The sequence below is a fragment of the Rhipicephalus microplus genome, chromosome 2 (assembly GCF_043290135.1).
Source record: "Rhipicephalus microplus isolate Deutch F79 chromosome 2, USDA_Rmic, whole genome shotgun sequence".
Classification (NCBI taxonomy): domain Eukaryota; kingdom Metazoa; phylum Arthropoda; class Arachnida; order Ixodida; family Ixodidae; genus Rhipicephalus; species Rhipicephalus microplus.
The window spans coordinates 66,465,284-66,490,810 of NC_134701.1; the positions used below are offsets into that span (position 1 = coordinate 66,465,284).

Below are 25,527 nucleotides of genomic sequence, written 5' to 3' on the forward strand. Positions count from 1 at the left end.
TCCAACAAGAGGGCTCTGTTAAAGAAGTATTTTAGATCATTAGTTAATAAACCACAGATAGTAGCATTTCAGAAAACCCTAGTTTCTGCCGCATATCTTCAAGGTTATCGAGCCGTTTTTGGTCAGCCCGGTGGTCGGGGAGTATGCACGTTAGTGATTAACAAATATACGCACCTGTCTCACAACCTGAAGCTGGCGAGTTGCGATGTCGAATACGCTATGTTGAAAGTTCTGCTGAACACATGAAACCGCAACCAGCGGAGAAGCAGCGTATTTATACTCTATATTTAAAGCTGCCTGAGGGATTCCCGACAGAAGTCTCAGACAATACTCAAAAAGTCCGTCGACTTGGCCAGCACCCATCCTCTTGTTGTTGTCGGGGATTTCAACGCCCCTTATAGACTATAGGTGTACGTCTACGACACGACAAAGGGCTGAAGACTGTGGGAGAACGCCAACAAAATGAAGCTCACACTCGTCACAGACATGGCGTTCCCGACAAGCATTGTTGACGCAGTAACACGGGACACCCCCCCCCCCTAATCAGGCTTTTGTGAAAAATGTTGAGGGAGCAGAGTAGAATAACGCCACAATGGATTTTGGCAGCGACAATTACATGCTCGAGACTCGCTTCGACATCAACCGAGGTAAACTTAGAGAGTTCACTGTCACAGATTGGGATTGCTTTCGTGAGCTCCATTGTAAAAACATTGCAACCACCCCCATAGACTTGGCAGCCTGATGCGAACGATTCAAGAGTGACGCGGAGTCATCCACAAAGAAAATTTCCACCAACCTGGGGGTGGACATGATGGATATCAGGCCAGCTCATCCGATTGACACCAAGCAGGCACTGCTACTGCGATGGAAGGCAAAAAGATTCACCCGAAGATTAAAGAGAAAAATTTCGGAGCTCAACAAGACTATCGAAGATCAATGTCGAACCCTCTGCAAGCAGCAATCGGGCGGGGTCTGTGACTCGATCCACGGCCAGATGCACAATGGCATGTCCTGGGGCTTGCTCAAACATTCACTCAACGAGCAAAACACAAGGTTTAATCAGAGACACACTCTCGCCAGAGCCCTCCATGAAGCAACCAGGTCGTCTTCCGGAGATGAGCTTGCTGCTATGTTCAAGAAGATGTACCTGCCTCTGAAGCACGGAGACGAAAAGGTTTCGTTTCCCGAGTACCTTGGTCCAGCCCGTCCGGAGTCGCACGAAGACTTCACCGAGGCGGAAGTCAGGCAAGCCATTTTCGCACTCAATGGCAAGCCCGCTCCAGTCCCCGATGGCATCACCAATAAGAAGCTGCGGAATCTTGATGGTGGTTCAATCGAACACCTCATAGAGAAGATCAACGAAACGTGGAGAAACAGCAGCGTCGCGGAAAAATGGATGACCGCCACTACCGTCCTGATCCTCAAACCAGGCAAAACTCCGAACATTGATAACCTCTGACTCATCTCTTTGACGTCCTGCGTAGAGAAAGTGGCGGAGCACGTCGTCCTCAACCGACTAGGCCGATATCTGGAAGACAACAACGTCTCCACTCACAATATGATTAGCTTCCGAGCTGGCTTGTCGACGCAGACCGCCATGAAGATGATCAAGCATCAATTGACGTCAGAACCAGGAACACCAGGGTCTTGCTCGAACTCAACCTCGCGAAGGTGTTTGACGATGCTCTCTACTCATACATCCTGGCTTTTGTCGCAGACCTTGAATTGGGCCCCAAACTGCATAACTACGTCCGTTCGTTCTTGACCAGGAGGAACGTAATTCTGCGGATTGGTGGTTATGTCTCTGACGGGGTGCTTCTGCACCCACGGGGTACACCGCAACACTCTGTCATTTCACCCACACTATTCAACATCTGCATGGTCAGCGTTTCGACGAAACTAGCCTACGTCGAAGGTATCAACCACACCATTTACGCCGACGACATCACAATCTAGTGCACCGGCAGTAGTGAATGACAAGTCGAAAATGTCATGCAAGAAGCCGTAGACGTAACGGAACATTACCTGCTACCTTCAGGACTCATGTGCTTCCCGACTAAGCCTGAACTCCTGCTTTACAAGAAATAAAAAGGGGGAAGACCCAAGTGTTGGAAGCCGGTGTCTGAAAGTGACATTCACCTGTTCAATCGGAGTGGCAACCCAATACCCAGGGTCGACACCATCAGAGTCCTGGTTATGTGTATCGAATCACGTGGTGGCAATGGCAGTGCGTTGCGCAAGATCACTGCAAAGACCGACAACGCTTTTCACCTCATTCGAAGAGTCACGAACAGATGTCGGGGCCTCAAGGAGAAACCCCTGCTTCAGCTCATCAACGCCTTTGTGCTGTGTAACTTTTCTTACACAGTGGTCATGCACAGCTGTCTCAGAGCATAGCGTGACAATCCTAATGCCCTCACAAAAGAAATCATTAAAAGAACCCTCGGGCTGCCCGTCAGAACGCATACCAAGGACCTCCTTCGGCTCGGCATACACAACACAATGGAGGAGATAGCCGAGGCTGAGGAACGGGCCCAGCTAGCTCGGCTCTCGACCACGCTGGCTGGAAGGCGGATTCTAGAAAAACTTGGACTTGCCCCTTCCAAGAATTCGGCTAGCAACACAGAATTACCCAGACTAATAAGGGCGAAGTTTGTCGTTGCTCCACTGCCCCGCAATGTCCATCGAGTGCACAACGCAGGTCATCGCAAGGCAAGAGTGGTGACGATCAGCCAATTCCCAAGAACAAGATCGAGGCAAGCTTCGTAAATGCAGCCGAGTACCGAAATGACAAGGTTTTTGCGGTTTCCGTTGAGGACACGCAGGGCAAGATAATCAACTGTGTTTTGATTCGAACGACCAACCCCGAGGTAGCCGAGCAAGTGGCTTTTGTATTAGCCACGCAAGACGGTCGGAGAGACAGCGTGTATAGCTTGTAGGTCCCAGAAACAGTGCGATCGCCACACACAGCGTCTTCTGGTTCATTGCTTACGTCGGCGCAATTGAGGGGCTCCCTCTGAACCTTACCGAGTCTGCACAAGAGGCTGCGCTTGGTTTTGCGGACCGCGCTGCCCTAGGATCGGGTGACTTACATTTTGGACATAGGGACGCTTCTAGCACGCACAATGAAATAACGAAATTCTTTTATTTAGAGAAAAGGCTATTCCCGCCACCTCACGCTTGCTAAACAGACCGCAGGCGGTCGCACTCAGACTCCTGCAGAGCAACTCTTACCGTAATTCTGCGTTCCTATATCTATCTCTCAATTTACACGAATATATCTTGCGCAGCTTGTGGCGAGGTTGCTACTTCCCCTCACGTTCTCTGGAAGTGTGGGTCATTCGACCCGACGTTCATCAAGGAAATGTGGGACACGCTCCTGCGAAGTCCCATCTTTGAAGACCAAATCCTGGCCGCCCAGCGTGCCCATGATCAAACCGAAAGGCTAGACCTGTCGGTTTTCTTGTCAGATCGGCCAGGTGCGCCTTTTGTCGTGTTTTGCCGGACCGAATAAAAGTTCATTCACTCCCTCATTCACGTCTACTTGCCCTTATCTCGCGGTGGGGAGAATCATATGCCTTGAGCTTTCACCGGAACAATTCTGTCGTAGTTACCGGGTGCACAAAGGTCACTTCACTATTCGCAGTCTCCATTTGTGAAAAGGACGCACTTCAGACACAGTGAAGTAACAACTCAGATCCGCGTGATTATGTACCTGTGAGTTCGTTTCATGCGTCAACTGTTCGTGAGAAACGCGGGGTAAGTTTTGATCTACTTGCCATTCCTCACGTGACCGTCGACTTTGTTGCTATCGCGTTCACTGCTTAGCCTTTGCGGCAAAACTGCAGCTTTTTCGGTCTTTTTCCCCTATGACGTACCATTATTCTCACAAGAAGAAGAAGAAGAAATGGCTTTATCGATTCGCAAAAAGATAATACACAACAGAAATATTATACAGGAAGAGCATAGTCCGTGCACTTTTCCTTTAGGTGGTCTTTAGGCGGAAAAAAGCAGTATAGCGTAGAAGATGGCTTTCGCGTCACTTTTATTTCCTTCCTCGAGAGAACGAGCGCCAGTGCTTCACCGGTGCCCTTGAATGGAGACGCGGACACGCTTTGGAAGCGACGGGTAAGGGAGGCCGGGACTAGCAGCGCGCAACCTTCTCTACAAAGGCTTTTGAGTAGCCGTTGTTTAGAATGTCACATCTGATCTACCGTCCCTCATCTGTTCGTTTATCCTCCAAATAACAAACCCTCCGTACAGGGGTGAGCGTAGATGATACCACCACTGTGTTATGCAGCAAAAGTTGGTTGGAGCTGGCGTCATGGTAGCGGCTGGTGTCTAATGGCTTCCTGTACACCAAGAGTTGCAGCGAATCTCCCATCTTAGTCAAGAAGACATCAAGGAACGGGAAACAGTAGGTTTATCCCGTTCCACGGTGGGCTGAATGGCCGGCTGGATAGAGTTCAGATGAGCTGTGAAGGCCTCTACGGCCACAGTTTTTACAACAAAAGCTGTTATGAGATCACCACAAGAGTTCCGTAGTCGTTTGCCACCAAGAGAGTCAGTAACCGATATCGCACAAAATAAAAAAATAAAATAAGGAGAGATACCCTGAATGAATTTGGGTTAGAGCCTGGGTCCTCTCTGTGCCAGAACTCAGTATTCTCCCACAGAGCCACATCGCTTTTTTTCTTCATGGTACTCATAATGAAAGTGCTAGTGTACATCATAGCGAACAAATACTCAAGTTCGCTTTTACAAGCACGCATTAAGTACTCCACAGAGTGAAGTTTAAAGTAGAGGTTTCTTCTAAAAGGCACGAAAATATTGCGCACAGGAACACTGTACAAGCGCTATGCTGGAAAAGGGCCGCATTAACATACGCAGTAAAACGCGTTTGAAAAGTAAAATAGCAGCCTGGCATCACGGAACGCGACTTGTGTAATAATGTCTCGCACACCATGAATTGCGTTATGAGTGGGTCGTTGACTGCCTTCAACCAATTTAAAAGGGCTCCTCTATGATTTTATTTGTCACCAGCCACTGAATCAGTTAATAGAGCAGTTGGTGCCTTGCAAACGTACTTGCTTCAATAACCCTAAGAGAGTTTGCAATGGGTTCTAGATACTCTTCCAGCTTTCACAGCAACTTCGCTGCGCATTTCGTGCAGGCCTGAAGTTTTTGGCATACAGAAAGAGTCGTTCACATACCGCAATAATATCTTCAGAAGGCTGCCTGTCGACTGCTTCCTTCCACCACGTCTATTAAGAGGTTCGCTGTTTATACAGACACAGCAGGCGTGCTCGTGTGTGTGTGTTACAAGGGACTACAGCATGTCGGTCAGAACAAGTGTAACCCCCCAGCTTGTGAAGGTGTTATAAACTCTGTTGCTGAGTCATGCTACACAGTCACTCCAGAAAAAGCGTCCAATTAGGATGGTAAAAACGCGAGCATTTCTGCTTTTAAAGTAAATTTAATTTAATGGAGCTATTGAGTACATCAATTTATGACCCTTTCCAAATTCTTTTGCTTGGCAACCGGTCTGTGAAGTGTCCAGCCTTTCATCATGGTGGTTTTTCGGCTTCGGTACAGTTTTGAATATGTTAAGTTTGAAAGTTTCGAAGTAGGAAACACCCTCTCCCGCTTTTACTCACTTGCTGGTGTAACCATATATTTCAAGCATAGTCGTCCCTTAAGTATAAAAGTTCGCGTTCTCATGAGCCAACTGATTTATTTTGCTTAAACTTGTAGTCTACATAGCGTGACATGAATGCAGTGAAAAATTGCGACCGAGAATGCAAGTAAATATGCAGAAATGGGACACAATCTGCATTTGTGTCAAACCACGTATACTCGTCCAATTTAAGATCCTATTAGGACACCACTTATAAATACTGGTGTACTTTACAGAAGCATTGTTAATACGTACGTGAACTTGCATGAGATCCATGAATCGTCTTGCGTGTGAATCATAGGAGACTGTATCTAATTTCTCTTCTATGCTCACTGCGAGGTGGTGCTGCAGCTGTAGGGAAGCAAGAATTCAAGGTATTAAAAGACATAGAAATTCATTTAGTCAAACAAGCCTCACACAATAAAGTCTTAAATGTTAAATTTATTTTCTTACTTAGTCGTAGTAAGCCCTAAAAGTATAAAGTAGCCAGAAGCTGGAAGACAGCTAGGTAAGCAATAAGCCAACCAATGCACTAGACACATTTAACTATTCGTGCACCACCATTGATGTGATAATCCAAAAATTATTTACTGTGTAAGGACCAGCTATTTCACACTTCCCATGTTACGTTATCTAAAGTTAGCATGCACGCAGCAAGGGGTGTCTTACGACGAAGCGTAGTTTGATAACGCATGAATAATTTTTAAATACCATGGCTATTTTTTTACAGGCTACAAGAATCGTGCTGCGCCGAAAAAAGTCTGCACTGTAAATTAGCGTGTTTGAAAAGTATCTTAACATATCCCAAACTGCTTATGAGCCATTCTTACGGAGCATTTGTGTTCCGTATACTCAGGTTGCGTTGCCATGGCTAGTTCGCACGCCGCATAAAAAAAACTTGTGAAAGAGATGGAAGCAGGCTGTGTAGTTCATGTTTTAGTGATGTTTAACGGTCTTCTAGCAAATGATTTCAAAACGTCTGTATTTTATGTTTTGATGGGATTTAACATGCCACGAAGCATTGAAATTATGCATGACACTCAAGAATCCACATGTAGAATCTTACGCGTGGTGACGAATAAAAAATATGACTAGAAACTCTTTCAATGGAAGCTGCGAACGTGGCGATGTGAGAGGAACGATTCCTCATTGGCCTTGCCACAATTTATTACTAAGACAGAGCAGACTACAAAGCCGACATAGATTATTGGCGTTTTCTGTAATTTTTATAGGTAGATTCAGGAAAGAAGACTAAGAAAACAGCCGAAAGGGTGGAGACAAATGGTTCAATCAAAAAACGTACGACAAAGCCGGTTGTTGTGGTTTTTTCAGCCTTTACTGGTGCATGAAAAGTGAAATATAAAGTTTTCCATGTTTACTTTTCTGTCCCAGATTTAAATTACCAGTGAATCACATCTTGTATACTCGCACACAATGGGCGGTATGCTGTTATATCACATGTCACTGCGAAAATGGCTTCACAATGTACGCGCAGGTATGGTACGTTAATTTTGTCATGACTACGAAATCACACTTGCCATGAACTTATGTGCTCCTCGGCCTACCTTTTTATACACCAAGGTAAGGTGTCAGTGAAAATAGCGCCCATACATTGGCAGCTAGAGAGATAGATAGAAGCGCTCGAGGTGCTTTTGCTTCACTGTGTTAACTCAAGTTATACGTGCGCCCACAACGGGAGCGAGAAACTGGCCACAACCTTAAAAATCAAGGAAGGGGGCTAGTCTTCATACCTTTACTCAGACACACCTGTCCCATCCTTCGAAATGGGTTTCTGGAGTTAAAGGAGGACGAGAAAATCTGCCTATGATACTGCTTTTAAGAATTGCGTATTTACTTTCCATCTTTAACCAGGAAAATCAGGGTACCAGTGGCAGGATGCTGGGAAATTTATGTATTGTATTCAATTATGTTTAGGTGGTCACTGCGAAGCTAATTTTGATTGGATTCGACGATACCATATCGGAGGAGAGGAGTTTCGATAAAACTTAGCCCCTCTAAACGGAGAACCCTACACATGCTTAGGCCTCCAGTTACACTCATCCCTCTTTCCGCATGTCACTGCAGTATGTGACAACCATCAACATGTGGGTAAAAGGCTCAATAAGAATAGGGCTAGGCGCTCGCGACAAGCTTTGGGCTACCTGAAATTCTCACAAAGCCTTTTTTTGTTTAGTTTCGATTCTACAATTACGTCACATAAACGTCTTTTTGATACTGAACTCAATTTATTACCTGGTCTCCGTCGGCCACCTTCCAGACCAACCCGGCGACAGCGCACTCCATGATCAAAAGTACGAACATAGCGATGAAGTACTGGAAATTGTAGAAAAGTCATTACAAAGGGTCAGAAGTTTTACGAAAATAGCTGTAATCTACAGATGTGTTGGCTATTGTAGTTGTGTTTACTTTTCGTATTGCCATTGATCTGAGAAGGTACTAATCATAACCCGACACGATTGCGAGTAATAAAGTGTGAAATGAGGTAAAGTCAAAACGTAGTTAAGTAACTTACACTAGAGGCCCACACGAAGAATCGTCATATCCCTGGATACATTTCATATAAATGGAAACATTATTGGAATTTTATTTCTCAGCTTGGAGACGCACGCCTCCATGTATCCACGTTGAACAGTTTTAAACTCAACAACATTTTAAGTGCTGAACAGAATAGACACCTCGGAAAGCATGTTGTTAGTTTCGTTGTCTTATAGATTTAGTAGACACATGTAAGCTTCGCAATTAAGAAAACACATTAGAAACTTAGAACTAGCATGAAACTCGGACTTCAAAATGTGCTAACTTTTAAAATATGGCATTTATAAGAGTTTTCAGCGAACAACTGCAACATTATATTGATACGCAACAGCCGGCACAGCCTGTCTGGAAGAAAGAGAAAGACGACGTTGGTGGCTGGTTGTTGATGAACTGTCGCCATCTTGTTCGCCGAGCACAGTGCATCGTATTTAATTTAATAAATATGTTACCCGTAACAATATTGGTGGAGGTGGACGACTCCCGTGCCTCGATGGAGACGCGCAGCGGTCGCAACACCGGGGACTCTGCGGCTACTTCAACTGTCAGTGCCTCATCCCCACCGGTCTCTCGATCCGAGTCGACAACCTACGTCACCCTGCCACCCCTGCGGGATCCTGGAACTTTCTCCGCTGACGGTACCATCGACGTTGACTCCTGGCTGCACCGGTACGAGCGAGTCAGTGCTACCCACCGCTGGGATCCCACGCTCATGCTCGCCAATGTTGTGTTCTACCTCGACGGCACGCCGCGGACATGGTTCGAAACCAACGAAGCAGAAATCACAAGCTGGGATTTTTTCAAATCGAAGATCCGTGATCTTTTCGGCGATTCATCTGGTCGTCAGCTCACTGCCAAGAAGACTCTCGCCACTCGCGCCCAGACGTCTACTGAATCGTACGTCTCATACATTCTTGACGTCTTGGCGCTTTGTAGCAAGGTTGATCAGCGCATGTCAGAAGAAGAAAAAGTTAACCATGTCCTCAAAGGGATTGCTGACGATGCCTTCAACTTGCTGGTTTTTAATAATGTCACGACCATCGACACGATCCTGACAGAATGCCGCCGTCTAGAACAGGCTAAAGCCCGCCGCGTCACCCACGGCATCACGCGCCTGCCGAACACAGCTGCTACTTCCTCTTGTGATGACTCCGTCTGCCCAGTTCCCCGATGTGACAACCTCACCCGCATCATTCATCGTGAGGTCGAGGCAGTCCAACCAGTAGCTACTCCATTTCCAATGCCTGATCCTTCACCGACCACTATCTCACTGATACAAGCCGTCGTTCGTCAGGAATTATCGAACGTCGGCCTACACCCCATTCAACCAGTCTACTCTGCCGAGCCTTTTTCTCGTCGTCCATCCGCTCCTCGATATGGTTCGAACTACTCTCGACAGCGCAATTTGTCTGAATGGCGTACACTGGACGACAAGCCCATATGCTTCAACTGCCGACGTGTCGGCCATATTGCTCGCCACTGCCGCAATCACTGGGCTCCGCCGGCACGCTATGGGCCTCCTACCCAAGCCACTTCTGACCACCAGTCATCCTCAACAGTTGATTTTGGTTCCCCTATGCCGACCACGTCCTCTGATTCTGCCGCACCTCTGACGATACCTCGCTACGCCCGCTCACCATCCCCTGCTCGCCGTCAATCTCGTTCGCCCCCACAACGCCGTCCTGCCTCTCCGACCTATTCGCAGCGCCCCCGACCGGAAAACTAGGCAGTGCAGCTTCTGGAGGTGAAGCTGCATTGACGACGACCTCTGCAAGAAATCCTCGTGTAACATTACCGACCACCCGGAATCTGTTGAACGTTACTTTAGACAATGTACCAGTGCGCGCGTTGATCGATACCGGCGCGTATGTGTCCATTGTGAGTGCTGCTCTTCGTCGCCGCCTAAAGAAAGTTGTCACACCCGTCTTGAACCGAGCCGTTCGAGTCGCCGACGGGAGAACTGCCGCAATTATCGACATGTGCTCTGCCCGTGGGACTATCGCCGATAGAAGCACTACTGTTCTTTTCACCGTTATAGAAAACTGTCCTCATGAAGTAATTCTAGGCATGGATTTTCTCACCGCTCACTCGGCCCTTATAGATTGTTCAGCCGGCTGTCTTGACCTTGAAATGCCTCTACTTTCTGATCTGACCATCCCACCCCAAAGTCGCCTTTGCTGTATTGATTTCGCACGCCTTCCGCCTAACTGTGTCACACATATCGACCTCTTCTCTACACCACCTGTACCTGACGGCGATTACATGGTGGCACCAATTCATGCCGTGATGCTTACGCATGGCGTCGCTGTTCCGCACACCATTTTTACAATCGTTGAAAACCGCACATGCCATCCTATTGTCAATTTTGCCCTCACTGCCCAAATTCTTCCACAAGGTATCTCCCTGGCCGAAATTACTGCTCTACAAGACCATTCGGTTGAACCCTTCAGAGTAGATGATTGCTGCACCTCAGACAATGAACCAACTCTATCACGTTCATCGGGCGTCGACGTTGACCACATGGTACCATCAGACCTCGCTTCTGATCAAGCGGAAGCCCTTCATTACGTCCTGGAGTCCTATGGTGACATTTTCGACTTTGCCAGCACGGCTTTAAGCCGAACGAGTGTTGTTACTCATCGCATCAATACTGGTGACGCGAGTCCCATTCACCGACGTCCATACCGTGTTTCCGCGTCCGAGCGCACAGTCATACAACAAGAAGTCGAAAAGATGCTTGCAAAAGACATAATCGAACCCTCTTGTAGCCCCTGCGCTTCTCCTGTCGTCCTGATCAGAAAGAAGGATGGAACATGGTGCTTTTGTGTAGATTATAGGCATCTCAACAAAATTACGAAGAAAGATGTTTATCCTTTGCCTAGAATCGACGATGCCTTAGACTGCCTTTACGGTGCTACGTATTTTTCCCCTATTGACCTTTGATCTGGCTATTGGCAGATCGCTGTGGATGAGATGGACCGTGAGAAGACCGCATTCGTCACTCCTGACGGGCTTTATCACTTCAAAGTTATGCCCTTTGGTCTCTGTAATGCGCCGGCCACATTCGAAAGAATGATGGACTCGTTGCTCCAAGGGTTTAAATGGTCAACCTGCTTATGTTATTTAGACGACGTTATCGTTTTCTCGCCCACATTCGACTCCCATCTCAAGCGTTTATCGGCGATTCTTGAAGTTTTTCGTCGAGCCGGACTTCAACTGAACTCGTTGAAATGCCACTTTGCTCGTCGTCAAATAACCGTACTTGGCCACATCCTTGATGCCGCAGGAGTCCGCCCGGATCCCGCGAAAATTCGCGCCGTCACAGACTTTCCTGTTCTGAAGTCAACAAAGGAGGTTCGCGGTTTTGTGGGCTTGTGCTCCTACTTTCGACGATTTCTTAAGGACTTCGCCATCATTGCACGTCCACTCACAAACCTCTTGAAGAAGGACACCCCGTTTTTCTGGGGCGCTGATCAAGCCTCATCTTTTTCCCAGCTCACGACGCTCCTTACAACACCGCCGATTTTAGCCCATTTTGATCCATCAGCTCCAACCGAGGTGCGCATTGACGCTAGTGGGCATGGCATCAGGGCAATGCTAATGCAACATCAACGCGGACATGACCGTGTTATAGCATATGCAAGCCGCCTGCTATCTACAGCCGAGCGCAACTATTCAATCACGGAACGTGAGTGTCTCGCTCTCGTGTGGGCAGTCGCCAAGTTTCGCCCATACTTATACGGGCGTCCATTCCGGGTAGTCACCGACCATCACGCGCTCTGCTGGCTGGCCTCACTCAAGGATCCCACAGGACGCCTCGCTCGTTGGTCCCTACAATTACAAGAATACACGTTCACCGTACCGTACAAAACAGGGCGGTCACACCAAGATGCTCATTGCTTATCACGCTACCCTGTGGAAGAGGCTGCCCATACTGACACCTTTCCAGACCATCTGTCTGTGATGCAGCTACTCAACCTTGGCCACGAACAACGCCTGGATGCTTCTCTGCGAACCATCATTGGCAAGCTTGAGTCAAGGCCTCGCGACGCTTCTCTACAAATGTTCCTGGTAAAAGACGGCATCCTGTATCGCCGTAACCTCGATCCATATGGCCATGACTTGCTCCCCGTCATACCAGCACATCTTCGTGCGACTGTTCTCAACCAACTTCATGACGCTCCTTCGGCGGGCCACTTGGGCGTCTCTCGCACATACGACCGTGTACGTCGTCGTTTCTTTTGGCCCGCTCTGTTCAACGCTACGTCGCCGCTTGTGAACCCTGCCAGCGCCGCAAAAAGCCATCTTCCCTACCAGCTGGATTCCTTCAGCCAATCGTCATTCCCATTGAACCTTTTTTTTGAGTTGGCCTCGACCTGCTTGGCCCATTCCCGATCTCCAGCTCAGGCAACAAATGGATCGCTGTCGCCACTGAGTATGCGACACGGTACGCTATCACACGAGCACTTCCGACGAGTTGCGCAACCGATGTGGCGGCATTTCTGGTATATATTATTTTAGTACACGGAGCTCCACGCCAGAGAGAGAGAGAGAGAGAAAACTTTATTTGCGCATAACGCGGAGCATTCCAAATGGTCGGGCCCCTATTCCAGGGCTCCGCTGGCCCTAGCCATCATCTCTTCCCGTTGGACCAGCCAGCGCTGATCAACAATGGCCGAGCTGGACAGCAGCGCCTCTCATTGTTCCTCTGTGTTGTTCATGTTGTGGTGTTCTTCATTGTGATGCGTACACTCCCACGTGATGTGAAACAGAGTTGGTGTGGCCCCACACCACGGACATATATCTTTGTATGCTGTGGGGTAGAATACATGCAGCCTGTGTAAGTTCGTGTATGTGTTTGTTTGGATTCTGCGTAATGCCACCGATTCCATTGCTGTAAGTTTCTTATGCGGTGCTAGATACACTTTTCTATTGTCCCTGTAATACTGAAGAATTGCACCAAAGTTAGGGTCTAGGGGCGTTGGATCCTCTATTGCAGTGTGCAAGGAAGCTCGGTAATTTGTGAAGCCTCGAGCCGCCTCATCCGCAAACTGGTTCCCGGTGACGCCCTCGCGCCCTGGCACCCAGATAATGGTTTGGGTGTATTCAATTGGGAAGTCCTTGTGAGCTTTGGTTAGAATTTGGAAGGCCTTCATACATATTCTACCTTTTTCGTAATTTCTACATGCAGCCTTCGAGTCTGTGATTATTGTCATTGGGGCTTTTCGCTCCCTGCCCTCCTTGATTGCCAGCGCGATCGCTATCTCCTTCGCTTCTGTGATAGAGGCTTGGGCTATGGAGGCACAACTTGTGACGTTTCCTTTTCGGTCTGTGACCACGGCCACCATGTTCTTTGCATTTGCCTGAGCTCCACGCCAACTTCTCACTGACCGGGGCCGCACCTTCCTATCAGCTGTCGTTGAAGAAATCCTGCGCTCTTGCTCTTCCAAGCACAAGTTTGCCACTTCGTACCATCCGCAAACGAACGGTCTTACGGAGAGCCTCAACCGCACCATAACCGACATGCTTTGTAAATACGTAGCGGCCGACCACCAGGACTGAGACGTTCATTTGCCATTTGTGACGTTCGCATAAAATTCGTCACGTCACCACACTGCCGGCTATTCACCATTCTATCTTCTATACGGCCGAGAACCCGCCCTACCATTTGACAACTTGCTGCCCTCGGTCACTGAGTATGCCGGCGAAGCCATCGCACGAGCCGACCACGCACGCCAACTCGCCCGCAGCCGCCTGCAGGCTTCACAGGAGCACCAAAGACAGCTCTACGATTCCCATCATCGAAACGTGCACTTTTCACCGGGTTCCCTTGTCCTCCTCTGGTCCCCCACTCGGCGTGTAGGGCTTTCTGAAAAACTGCTGTCACGCTACACTGGACCATACCGCGTCGTTCGCCAGGTGACTGACGTTACATACGAGATCGTTCCAGCCGATTCAACGTCATCATCGTCACCTTCGAGTGACATCGTGCATATAGCTCGACTCAAGCCCTATCACCCTCCTTCTACCGCATTCGAGTTGCTCAAGCACCGAGACGGTGCTTCTACCGCCGGGGGGTTATGATACGCAACAGCCGGCACAGCCTGTCTGGAAGAAAGAGAAAGACGACGTAGGTGGCTGGTTGTTGATGAACTGTCGCCATCTTGTTCGCCGAGCACAGTGCATCGTATTTAATTTCATAAATAAGTTACCCGTAACATTATCTTTACAAGAAGCCGAGAAAGTGTGGCAAGACCACGTGCTTGTTACAAACCAGGAAGAGTCGTAATTTAAAGAGTCTTATTCTTTTCTTGATAATAATCATAAAGGTGAATTAACGCAGGTGTCCACTCTTTCGCGACGAATGATGTCTCGGTGACTACTTTTTCTAATCGCGTTTTCGTCTTAGAAACAAATTATGTTTTTTCCAGCTGAGAAAAATAGCCAAAGCTCTCACAGCTCCTGCAGTAAAATGCAAGATTGGTGCCCGAGCCCGTTCTTGAAAATTTTGATCACACACAAAACACACAATTTTTAGACTGCCCACGCCATGCTAATGTTTTTCCACAGAATATCTGCATCACGAGATCGTTCTTGAAAAAAAAACATACCTCGACCGAAAATTGGGTAATTGTGCTGACCGCATCGGCTCCAAGAAATTCGCTGAGACACTGAAAAAGGCTCTCCTTCTAGTTAAGACAGTATGGTTTGAGGGTCCAAAGAATATTTCTATTCCACCTTACAATCTCTCCAAAGTTATAAAGAAAGCATAGAAAAACACGGGGAGGCCCAGTTTTAAATTATATTGTTTGTACTGAAACTTTTTACACCTGTTGCAACGTTACCCAATGTTCACAACCATCTTGCCTGTGAATAAATTTATTCACGAAAATCAGGTATTTACGTCGGTTCTGTGGCGCCCTTTGTGATGTCGAACACATTCATATTTTTTTTGATAAAGACATTAAAAGTGGCCCGTCAACACTTCTTCAGCAAGGTCAGAAAATGCTGCCGATCCGTAGTAGCTAGAGGCCCCAGGGAACACACAAATCAGGTATAGCGCAGCACGCTACCTGCAATTCACAATTAATTGTCAGTCAACTGAAAACTGCTCTCTCTTCTCTCGACAATTGATGGAGGAAGCTCTAAAGTTACTCGTCGAAGGTGTTTCATCAGCCATTTACTGATTTGAACATGGCGAGCTTGGTCGCTACAGGGGTCGCCACGGGAAGTCGGGATTTATGTACGCGCGATCACGCGGCAAGAACCGCGTATTCGAATTAAAGTAAATGAAAGTGCTCAAGATTATGACAGGCACGCATGACGTATTTTTCTTGTCAATGCCGTCCTCTGCCCCTCTGCCCAGCTCCCAGCATTTCCGTCGGGGCGAGAGGATAGAGAATGTGATTGCAGCGTGCTTTTGCAACTCCACTTGTACTGAATGGATTCCTGAACATTTTACGGCGTACAATTCGTGAGGCAACAAGCTCTTTCAGTGAATGTTTACTATGGCACAGAAACACCTTGAGAAGGGGTTTCTGGGCCCTTTTAAAGAAGAACTAACCAGATCCCTTGTGTTACGTGTTTTCCGCTATGCCAATTATTTTTATGTTTTTTGAACAACTCTTTCAGCAATGACAAAACACTGTTGCATATACTATCAGCAAAACTCTGCTCCTTGAAGGACAAAGTTTTACCTTCACCCATGGAGTGACCATGGGCAACAGCGTTTTATTTTGTTCTCTTCAACTTCTTCAGCCGACCCTAAGGTTTGCTGGCAGCGCAATCTAAGGCGTAGCAAAAGCTTGTTGCCTTACATGAGCGCAGATTTCAGATTCACGAAAGACATCATCAAGTTTAGCTTCTTCTCGGTCCTAAATAAATCCTCTCCACACGTGGCCTAAGCCAGTTTTAATAGTCAGGTTAAGCTTCAATTCTTCATTGTTCCCAGATCACTCAATCCGCTGAGCACTCTATAAAAAGTAAGCGGGAAGCGACAATGAAGACACGGGCTGCATTTCTCCTTCAGAACAGATACTTTTCTTGCTTGCCAGAGCTTTATTTGTCGCGCCCTCCTTCAGCAAAGCCCAACTGAGAAATGTTGTTTCTACGGTGTTCTAGTTTTTCAGCCATAAGGGCTTGCACCCGCGCGCATGCGCGTTTGAGGCTACGTCCTTATTTTGCGCTGCGCAGAACGTTGCCGAGCCCTATTCTGTGCGCTGTGGGTATTATATTTTGCATTTTTCCGAGCTCAGTCGGCAGTCTCAGGCTATTCATCCAACGCTACCTGCCTACGACCAGTCGTGTGTGATTAATTGTACCTAGGATCACGTAGTACCTCTAGTGTTTCCATAATTCGCGCCCTGTAGCGCTACTTCCTCCCTTCAAGTTATCGAGCTTCCGCGATGCCAAGAGGCACTGGCATACTCACGAAAGAAAACCACCTGAGGCAGAGCCATCTTCCCTTGTTTGTCTCGCACGACCGGAGCACGACCGGAGGTATAACGACCGTGTGTGTGCGTGTGTGTGCGCATGCATGGGTGTGCCTATTGTATGCCTGGTAGACGTAGGAAACGTGCGCGTGCAAATAAGGCTACATGTATATCTGGTGCGTCAGCCTTTTGGTATCCTTGTATAATTCACAAATAGGCTGACTCGCCAACGTCCAGCTAAAAAGCCGTTTGGTTGTATCAACGGACGCCGCCACAGACAAAAAATATTTTCAATTCAGTTGAATCCCTTCAGATGGCAGCAGCTGTCGCTTACTTCACGGCTGTAGCATTCTTACACCTCCACTTACTCATTCAACTTTAAACAACTGTCTATCGAAGCTATGCAGTGCTATGCTGGAATTGTTTTGCTGCGATCGAGTGTACATTTGAAAGCACATCTCGGGGCCCATTGCCCAGTAAACGCGTGGATGACGTCTTAAAACTGTTGGGACCTTTGAGAATGCTGTCTCTAAATAAGAACTTTGCAGCACCCGTCTTTCTTAATGTCAACGCCATCTCAGTGGTCGAGCGAAACGTAAAATTTCCGTCGTTCTGTTTCGTGAGGTTTTTCTCACCACAGGTTTGTGTGCTTGATTTTATTGTCATATGGTTCGATATTAGATTTTGCGATACCATTTTTTTGTCAGTACCATTGCCATCTAGTCTTTATCGCTCGAAAATTGGTGCACTTGCTAGGCCTAATCACTTCGCGAACCGGCGGTCAGCTATCTTGACTAATGAGGAAGGGAAGTTTGTCCATGATAATAGAGAAGAACGTTCCCCATTTAATTACGAACATTGTGGACATCGCAGTTTATGGCCTAATGGAGCGATGGTCATTATTTATAGGTGTGCTTGCAAAAGCTTTATACAAAAACTAAAGTATCAATCAAGAAAATAGAAACCCTTGACCCAAGCAGCGCTCTTTGAAATCTAATTATTTCAATGCCTCTCACAGAAGAGTAGAAAGGTACGGAACCAGCATCACACTTGCAAAACAATGCACTTTCAAATCACTGCATCTACCACTGATTTAGGAGAAAACAATATGTTGAAACTTTGTGCTACATCGCGTAAACTTTTTTTACAGCAAAGTACGATATTGTTGCCGCTTCCAGAGTAATATATTTCTTTATTTCTCTTTGCTTCTTTTTAGAGCTAGTGGCTGCCTTTGCTTAAACCTCTTTCTATTTCTTTGTTGTCATCTCATTTTCATGTGTGCTTTTGTCTCTGTTCATCTACTTCTTCGATTACATTTCCTTCTTTCTCTCTCTGCATTTCTTTTTCTATACTTCTCATTCTTTGACTCGCAATCCTTCTGATTCCTCGCCCTTATTTTCATCCTCTAGCATCTTCTTTATAACATTTATTTTCCGCTTTTCACCGCTTACAATGCGATACTACACTCGCCCTTTTTATGTTCTGCCAGCCTGGCTTAATAGCTGAGTGGTTAAGATGCTCGCGTTTGGAACGTGCCCACGTGCGTTCTAGTCCAGCCATCTTAAGAGGAAATATTTTTTTCTCCTGTCTTTCTGTCTGTCTTCCTTTCATCGCTATTTTCTTCACTATCACATCTCTACTTTGCTTTGTGCTCCCCTTGCCGAACGAAATGTCGCATGTGTTCTTGAAGCGAAGATCAAGAAAAGCGCAAAGAGGAAGAGGAGGATGAAGGGAGCAACTGCCGCTTCATGATAGTCGTTATTTCGGGTCATAACGTTTTACGCCAACCCATAACAGCTTCAGTGTTAAAAACAAGCATTTCTCGGGGAAACATATCTACAAAACGAGTACCCGAAGCGCATGTCACTTCTTATTTATTGCATTCGTTCGTCACATGACCAGTCCATACTATTCCAACCGGCTATTTCTTCTATAAACACGCGCATGAATATCTCGGTTTACGCCGCTATAAGTGTGACATGAGCTGTTTCTCTCAGTTTAACAGAACTGAATTCCTTTCTCAGGAAAATAAAGAATAACAGCAAATGTAATCGAGGCATTTTTCTGGACAAAAACAAGCCACATCTGTAATATATAGTTCACTATTACTATCATTATCAAGAAAAAATATAGACTTTTTATATGGGAGCGGTTGGACTCTCCTGGCTTCGTAACAAGCACGTGCTCTTGCCATATTTTCACAGTCTGTTGTAAGGTAATAAAAATACGAACTGTGGTTTTTTGGTGTGCAGGCTCTAGATGACGTAGCTTCGATAGCTAGGCGCTTTAGTCTCGATTAATTGATTTGTGCGGTTTAACGTCCCAAAACCACAATATTATTATGAGAGACGCCGTAGTAGAGGGCTCCAGAAATTCCGACCACCTGGGGTTCTTTAATGTGCACCCAAATCTGAGTACACAGGCCTACAACATTTCCGCCTCCATCGGAAATGCAGCCGCCACAGCCGGGATTTGATCCCGTGACCTGCGGCTCAGCAGCCGAGTACCTTAGCCACTTGACTACCGTGGCGGGGCGGTGCTTTCGACTCAAGATACAAGTAGCAAGTGTGCACTACGTGTCTGTATACATTCTACGTTTCAGACGCGTTGTTTGAACATGCCTTCTGAATGCATAACTCATTTCCATTTTTGATAGCGGTGATGATCTAGTGGTTTTACGTTGAACCATTTCAGAGTTTCGATATGTTTATGGAGGACGGCACTTTTTCTTTGTCTTACCGTGAGAAGCATGCAAGGGCTGTCGATGGCAGCGGCGCAGCAACCCATGAAGCCAAGGACAAGTAGCAGCACACCCACGGCCATGACCACGTAGCAGGCATTGTAATAGTTGGACAGTGGGAGATTATCCTGGTACACCCAGAAGTCTGGGTCTGACCGGATCCAGATGCCGACAGACAGTACACCCAGGCCTAGAATCTGCGTAGACACCTTGCCATTAGCAAGTTTACCAAGACTACCATGTGGCGCAACAACATAACAAGGCCGCAAGTGCAAGGCAAGATTTCTCTCCTAGGCCGTTTGTATACTGTGCCCTCCCAATATGAAATACACGTAGGCTACTTTCACCTAGCTCTCGCAGCGAGTGCGAGATTAACACCAAAGGGAACCTGGCCAGTGGCCAACCATTGGTTAAGGGTCGGCAGCCAGTCGGTGGCCAGTTTAGTCGGTGGAACAACCGAAAAAAGTGGTTGGCCCATGACTGGCCAATGACCATTTCGGCAATAGGTCGGCCAGCGTGCTTGGCCCGACATCGTAGGTTTACCATTTGCCAACGCCACATGGCCAGGTCGGCTGTAAGTTGGCCACCGTCTTGGCCTGACGTCGTTTATTTATCATCAGCCAACGCCATTTGGTTATGTCGGCAGTAGGTCAGCCAGTGTGCTTGGCCCGACGTCGCAGGTATATCTTGGGCTGACCTCTCTTTAGATCGGTGAAAAATGCAAGCGAAGGTGATCACGCTTGTCAATTAGCTAGTCGGCTAAGCATGAACGCGCGTCTATATTGCGTTTTCTTTTTTTGGAAATAATTGATTTATTTGTGGGGATTAACGTCCCAAAAGCACCATATGATTATGCAAGACGCCGTAGTGAAGGGTTCCGGAAATTTTGACCACCTGGGGTTCTTTAACGTACACCCGAATCTGAGCACACGGGCCTAAATTTCCGTCTCCCTCAGAAATGCAGCCGCCGCCGCCGGGATTCGATCCGGCGACCTGCGGGTCAGAAGCCGAGTACCTTAGCCACTAGACTTTTTTTTTAAATATGGGCAGTGACTTAAGTTTAATTTAGGCGTATTTACATTTATGTGCACAGAAAGGCCGTCTATTAGATGCAATATTCTAGCTAAAATTTATTCTTACACATGAATTTTAAGAAAGTGCACCAAGAAAAGGTAAAATAATTGTTCCCAACCTACTAATTTATTTTTTGCATTTTTAAGTACGCTTTTACGGCGTAGATAAATATACGCATCTGTAGAATAGTAGTGGCGGCTGCAACCACTTCCGACTTAAAGGTTGAATCTCGTCATCTCCAGTTTCAAAACTGTTGGCGTTTTTGTACCAGTGTAGGGGGCTGTAAATCAAATTCACGTTGCCGTATCAGCAGCGATGCCCATCCGTTGAAGAAGTGCACTGCCGTAACCTAAAAGTGCTGCCTTTGTGAAGGAAATCATGTGGCCGATTACTGGAACTGCACCGTCAGACCCAATGACATCCAGCTGCTAGAAATTATAAAAAGACGTCGTTGCTCGTTGCGAGAAGTCATAACAGTTGTGAATGATAGCGCCTTTGGGTATGCCGGGGTCATTTCGAGGCACAAGTCACTAAGTGAGACGAAGTTTTTGAATTTTGATGAATCAGCAGTAGGAAATACAATATTTGTGATCTGCTTCTTTAAACTGCGCAGCAAATGTCTCCATAAAGGGTTTACCATATTTTCCGAACTCACGCTAAGTTATTACCTACAGGCATTTTAAACGGTTTACTGCAGTATCATTAAAGTACTCTGCCCACGAATGTCATTATTGCAACGGACGCGTCACAATCAGATGAAAAATGAGGCGTTGGAATATATTGTCCTGTACTTGATTGGTCATTTTCACTTCGCTTACCAAATTTTTTTTCTCTCTTTCTGGCTGAATTTATGGCAATAATGTTACCTTCTCATAAAGTAAATACTTCCATTCCAGTCGTAGCAATAACTGACTCAATATTTGTGGGCTCTTTTCTGTCCCCTTCCAGTAGCTTACCCATTCTGAAACTTTTTAATTCATTGGTTCCCTGGGACCTCCGAAGTTTCCATTTATTCTGGGCACCAGAGCACAAACGCTTGTGTGTGTTTAGAATAAGCGTTCAACAATTTAGAATACTCAGTTCTAGTATGCGAGAGCTTGTTCAATAAAATGACCGATTCTCTTGCGAAGACATCGCTTTCGGCACCGATTATTCCTATTTTCTCACCTGCGGTACACAATAAGGTGGCGTGATTTCACACGCTTAAAATCAGGCAAAATTTACCGGACGCTCCACTGTCGGCTTCTCCAGAGTACAACCACATGTTATTTGCCTGGCGCAGTCAACTTTCTAATTCAAGCATGGTGTAAGTTGTCATCACAAGATTTTGTTGCCATGTTACCTCGGTTAATTTTTACTTGCATAGAACTGGTTTACTGAACTCCCCTATGTGCATTTACTGCAATCAAGAGGAAACGATCAGTCGTCTTTTATTATATTGTTGCCGTTTCCACTTATTGAGACAAGGCATAATAGCACCACCTTTTCGAAAACTGGGCTAGCAATTATAAGAACCTGCTCTTATTTCTTATGAAGCCTCTACACTGGGGTACAGCCACAGGGATGTTTGTTTCACCGTTCACGAATACATCACTGTGGCCAAACAATTTTCTTGCTTTATTGTGGCTCACTATTTTTTTATTTTTTTTTGCTTGCGATTGATGATTGAAAGCATAAATTAATAACCAGCGTTTTTAGCAATGAAGCAATGCAGAAAGTATCCGGTGAATTCACCTTTTAATTGGACAATCACCTTCTTTGAGTACGAGCATTGTGCAGATGAAAGCAACCACAACCACTTGGACGGCTGATTAAACACGAGACAACGCGCGAACAGCGTGGTTTCAAGTTTTGTGGATATGTATGCCCCAATTCTTTGTAAAGTGAGCATTAGGACGACAAAGAAAGTGCAATTTGGCGTTTTCTGAAAGGTGCTAAGCATTCGTGACCTCATAAGAAGCTCTCCCGCCTGCCCTTATACGCAATCCCAAGCAGCAATCGTGGGAGGCTTAGAGGTGTAATGTTTAAGCAATGAAATGTAGCGAAATCATTGTTACAAAAAAGGGTACAGTGTTCTGACCATGATTTCATTCTTTTTGCTGTTAATCGGAGGTGCAAGCTTGGTTGTATAACGCTCTGACTGAATACAGAACCCCAATTGATTGAATTACAGTTTGATTACAGATACCCTGACACCAACCCCATGGGGTGTTCTAAAGAGAAGCACAGTATTTGTGTCGCCGTATCTGAGTACAATGCTACACTACTCGAGCTATCCGCAAGGTTCATAGGCTGTCGCGTCACCTAGTGGAATTCTGGAGCGTCCTCTCAAGGATGATGAGTAGACAGACGCTCCCAATGATCACTTGTTCGGCAGTGCTAGCCGCAGTGTTAGCGCGTCATCAAGAAACGAGCACGAACCACTTTGCATGTTTCGTGGATCAGTGAATATATCGTACTATCCGTGACACGATAAATCTGATTCGTTTTTGCGAGACGCGAAATTTTCGTGAAATCACGGCGTGGCGACTCACACTTTCAATTACAGCCAAAAATCATATCAGCTTAACGTAGGTATTAGGTGTAACGTAGGTATTAGGCTTGCGGCTTAGGTAGTGGACATGCTGGTTGGCCATGTGAGTAGACAAGGTTGACGAAGAGCGATCGCTACCCGCAATGCTAGTTGGCTCTTGTGGTAGTAAAACCTCTGTTCAGTTGTCGTGGCTCCTGCATTTAAAGCACCCTCGTTTGAATTGGTAAAGGTGTTGGGTACACCTGGTCTACCTCCTGGAACTGTTGGAAGTGCGCAGCCGGACACTCCTGCAACCTGTCCAGATGGCTGATTCGGGACTGTCTCGGGGCACCCACAATCCCACACCAACGCCTGTTCTCTGCCCTGGCGCACTCCGGCAGCGTGATCCTCCCACATCCAATAGTACAAATGAGCACGACGCGGAAGACTGGCTTGCCAGGTATGCGCTGATAGTGCCTTGCAATAAGTTAGACACCAGTGACAAGCTCGCAAGCCTAAACTTCTACTTAACCAACATTGAAAGACCAAACTCTGGTACAAGAACCACCAAAGCGATTGCACCACATGGTCGGATTTCACAATGTTCGTGGAGGTCTTTGGACACCCTGCTGTGCGCCGGCTTTGAGCTGAACAGCACTTGCGTGGCAGATTCCGAAGACAGGATGAAACATTCACAAGCTAATTTGAGGATGCGTTCTCTCTCTCTCTCTCTCTCTCTCTCTGCAAGCTTATCTACTCATCCCTGGGCGAAGCAGGCAAGATCAAGCTCATCCTGATAGGCATTATTGACGATGCAATCAAGGTGCTTGCTGCACCTGAATTCATCTGCACTTGGATGTCATCTGACCTTGCCAGAGTTAGGAAGAGGTGCGCAGGCAGCGCACTTTCAAACTTTGCGCTACTCAAGGTACCACAAAGATTTCGTCTATGGACTTACGCCGTGACAGCACGGATCATACTGCTTTGTTTCCACTGATCAAGCAGTTCATTCGTGAGCAAGTCACAAGGCAATTATACATCATATCCACCACATCACAGCCGTTGGCGTCCTTGACGCTTTCTCTTCGTCGAGCCATCGAGAAACTAGTTGCCGAAGCATCGCCCTCGAGTTCGACTTCGTTGCCTGCTGCTGCCCCACTCACCTACGCTGTCCTCGCTCGAGCGTGTGCTCCACCGCCCCCTGCCACCTACCATGCTATTGATTCAGTTTATACGCCTCAGCCACTAACGACACTTTCACCTTCAGCTTCATATTCAGCCAACTATGCCCCTGCCTTACACCGATGGCGGACGCGGGATGATCGGCCCATACGTTTCTGTTGTGACATTACCGGTCAAGTCGCTCACCACGGCCACCGTCGCACTTTACCTCTTCATGACAGTACAGGGATCTCAAACTATGTTCAGTCTTGACCGTCATACGCCACGGGCACCAACTACGTTCACGCTCAATCTTACTCGTTCCTGCTAATCCTCCTCTGGACCCAACTAGCAGTCGCCGACCATGCGAATCACGCCGGTCAACTTCTCGTCGCCGATACATTTCCCCAACGATACGTCAAGGTAGCCCGCCACGAGAAGAAAACTGACAGCCGAATTTCTGGAGGCAAGAGCTGCGTTACTGTCGAACACTTCAAGACCTAATCATTGTCCTCCGAACGAAGTTGAATCCTCTGTAGATGGCATCAATCTAGGTGCCCTTGTCGACACTGGAGCTGCTGTGTATGTTATTAGCGAAAAACTATGCCGAAATTCAAACAAGGGGACCAATAACCTTACCGGTATTTGTTTGCGAACGGCTACGTCCCACGACATTCCGCCATTGCTATTTTGCATCGAGCGAGTCGTCATTCAAGGTGTCATGTGTGTCGTCGAAGCCTTCGTCCTAATGCGTTCCTCGCATGGCTTTATCCTTGGATAGAACTTCCTATCGTCAAATTTTGCTTCAGTAGATTGCGCCCATTCTGAACTAACATATTCTGTGTCGTGCTTCAACCCTGCAAGTATTTGCAGCCTTGGACGTTACTATCGCGCTGTTCTCCACCACTCTCATTCCCCTGTTGCGACAGCACCTGTTCTGTTTATGCCATCGGCCAGTACCGCACGCCGTCAGGACGTCTTTCATCCATTCACCATCATCGCTTTCTACAACGGCTATTCTGATATGTACGCGTCTAATCCTTAGGCTTGTGCTTTATTAGTACTCTGCAGGGAATGTCTCATAGGCTACAAAGCTTTCGACTGCGATCTCCCCACTGCGATGTCGGACCCGGCAGTGTCAGTTCTGATTTGTGCTGTCACACCACCTACCACAGCCGATCAACATGTAGACGCTTTCTGCAATGACATTATTCCAGAGCTCACGAGTAACCAACACGTAAAATCATTGCTCTTATAGAGCATTTTCGTGCTTCGTTCGATTGCGATCAGCCAATTTTAGGCCGAATGTCCACAGGCGTTCACACGCTATTGACACCGACCAGCAAGCTCCACTACCACAGCGTCCATACCCTGTGCC

The 25,527-nt window shown here is 46.9% G+C and overlaps 1 protein-coding gene across 1 annotated transcript in view; it reads right to left on the reverse strand.

Annotated features, from left to right (window-relative positions):
• The window catches only part of LOC119170858 (CD9 antigen), a 50,980-nt gene that overhangs the window by 20,170 nt on the left and 5,283 nt on the right, over positions 1-25,527 (reverse strand). Inside the window, exons 2-4 of the mRNA XM_037422138.2 lie at positions 19,402-19,599; positions 7,931-8,011; positions 5,933-6,028 (exon numbers count right to left, since the gene is read on the reverse strand). Of these exons, the coding sequence (XP_037278035.1) occupies positions 5,933-6,028; positions 7,931-8,011; positions 19,402-19,599 (375 nt within the window). The remainder of the gene's footprint in view (positions 1-5,932; positions 6,029-7,930; positions 8,012-19,401; positions 19,600-25,527) is intronic.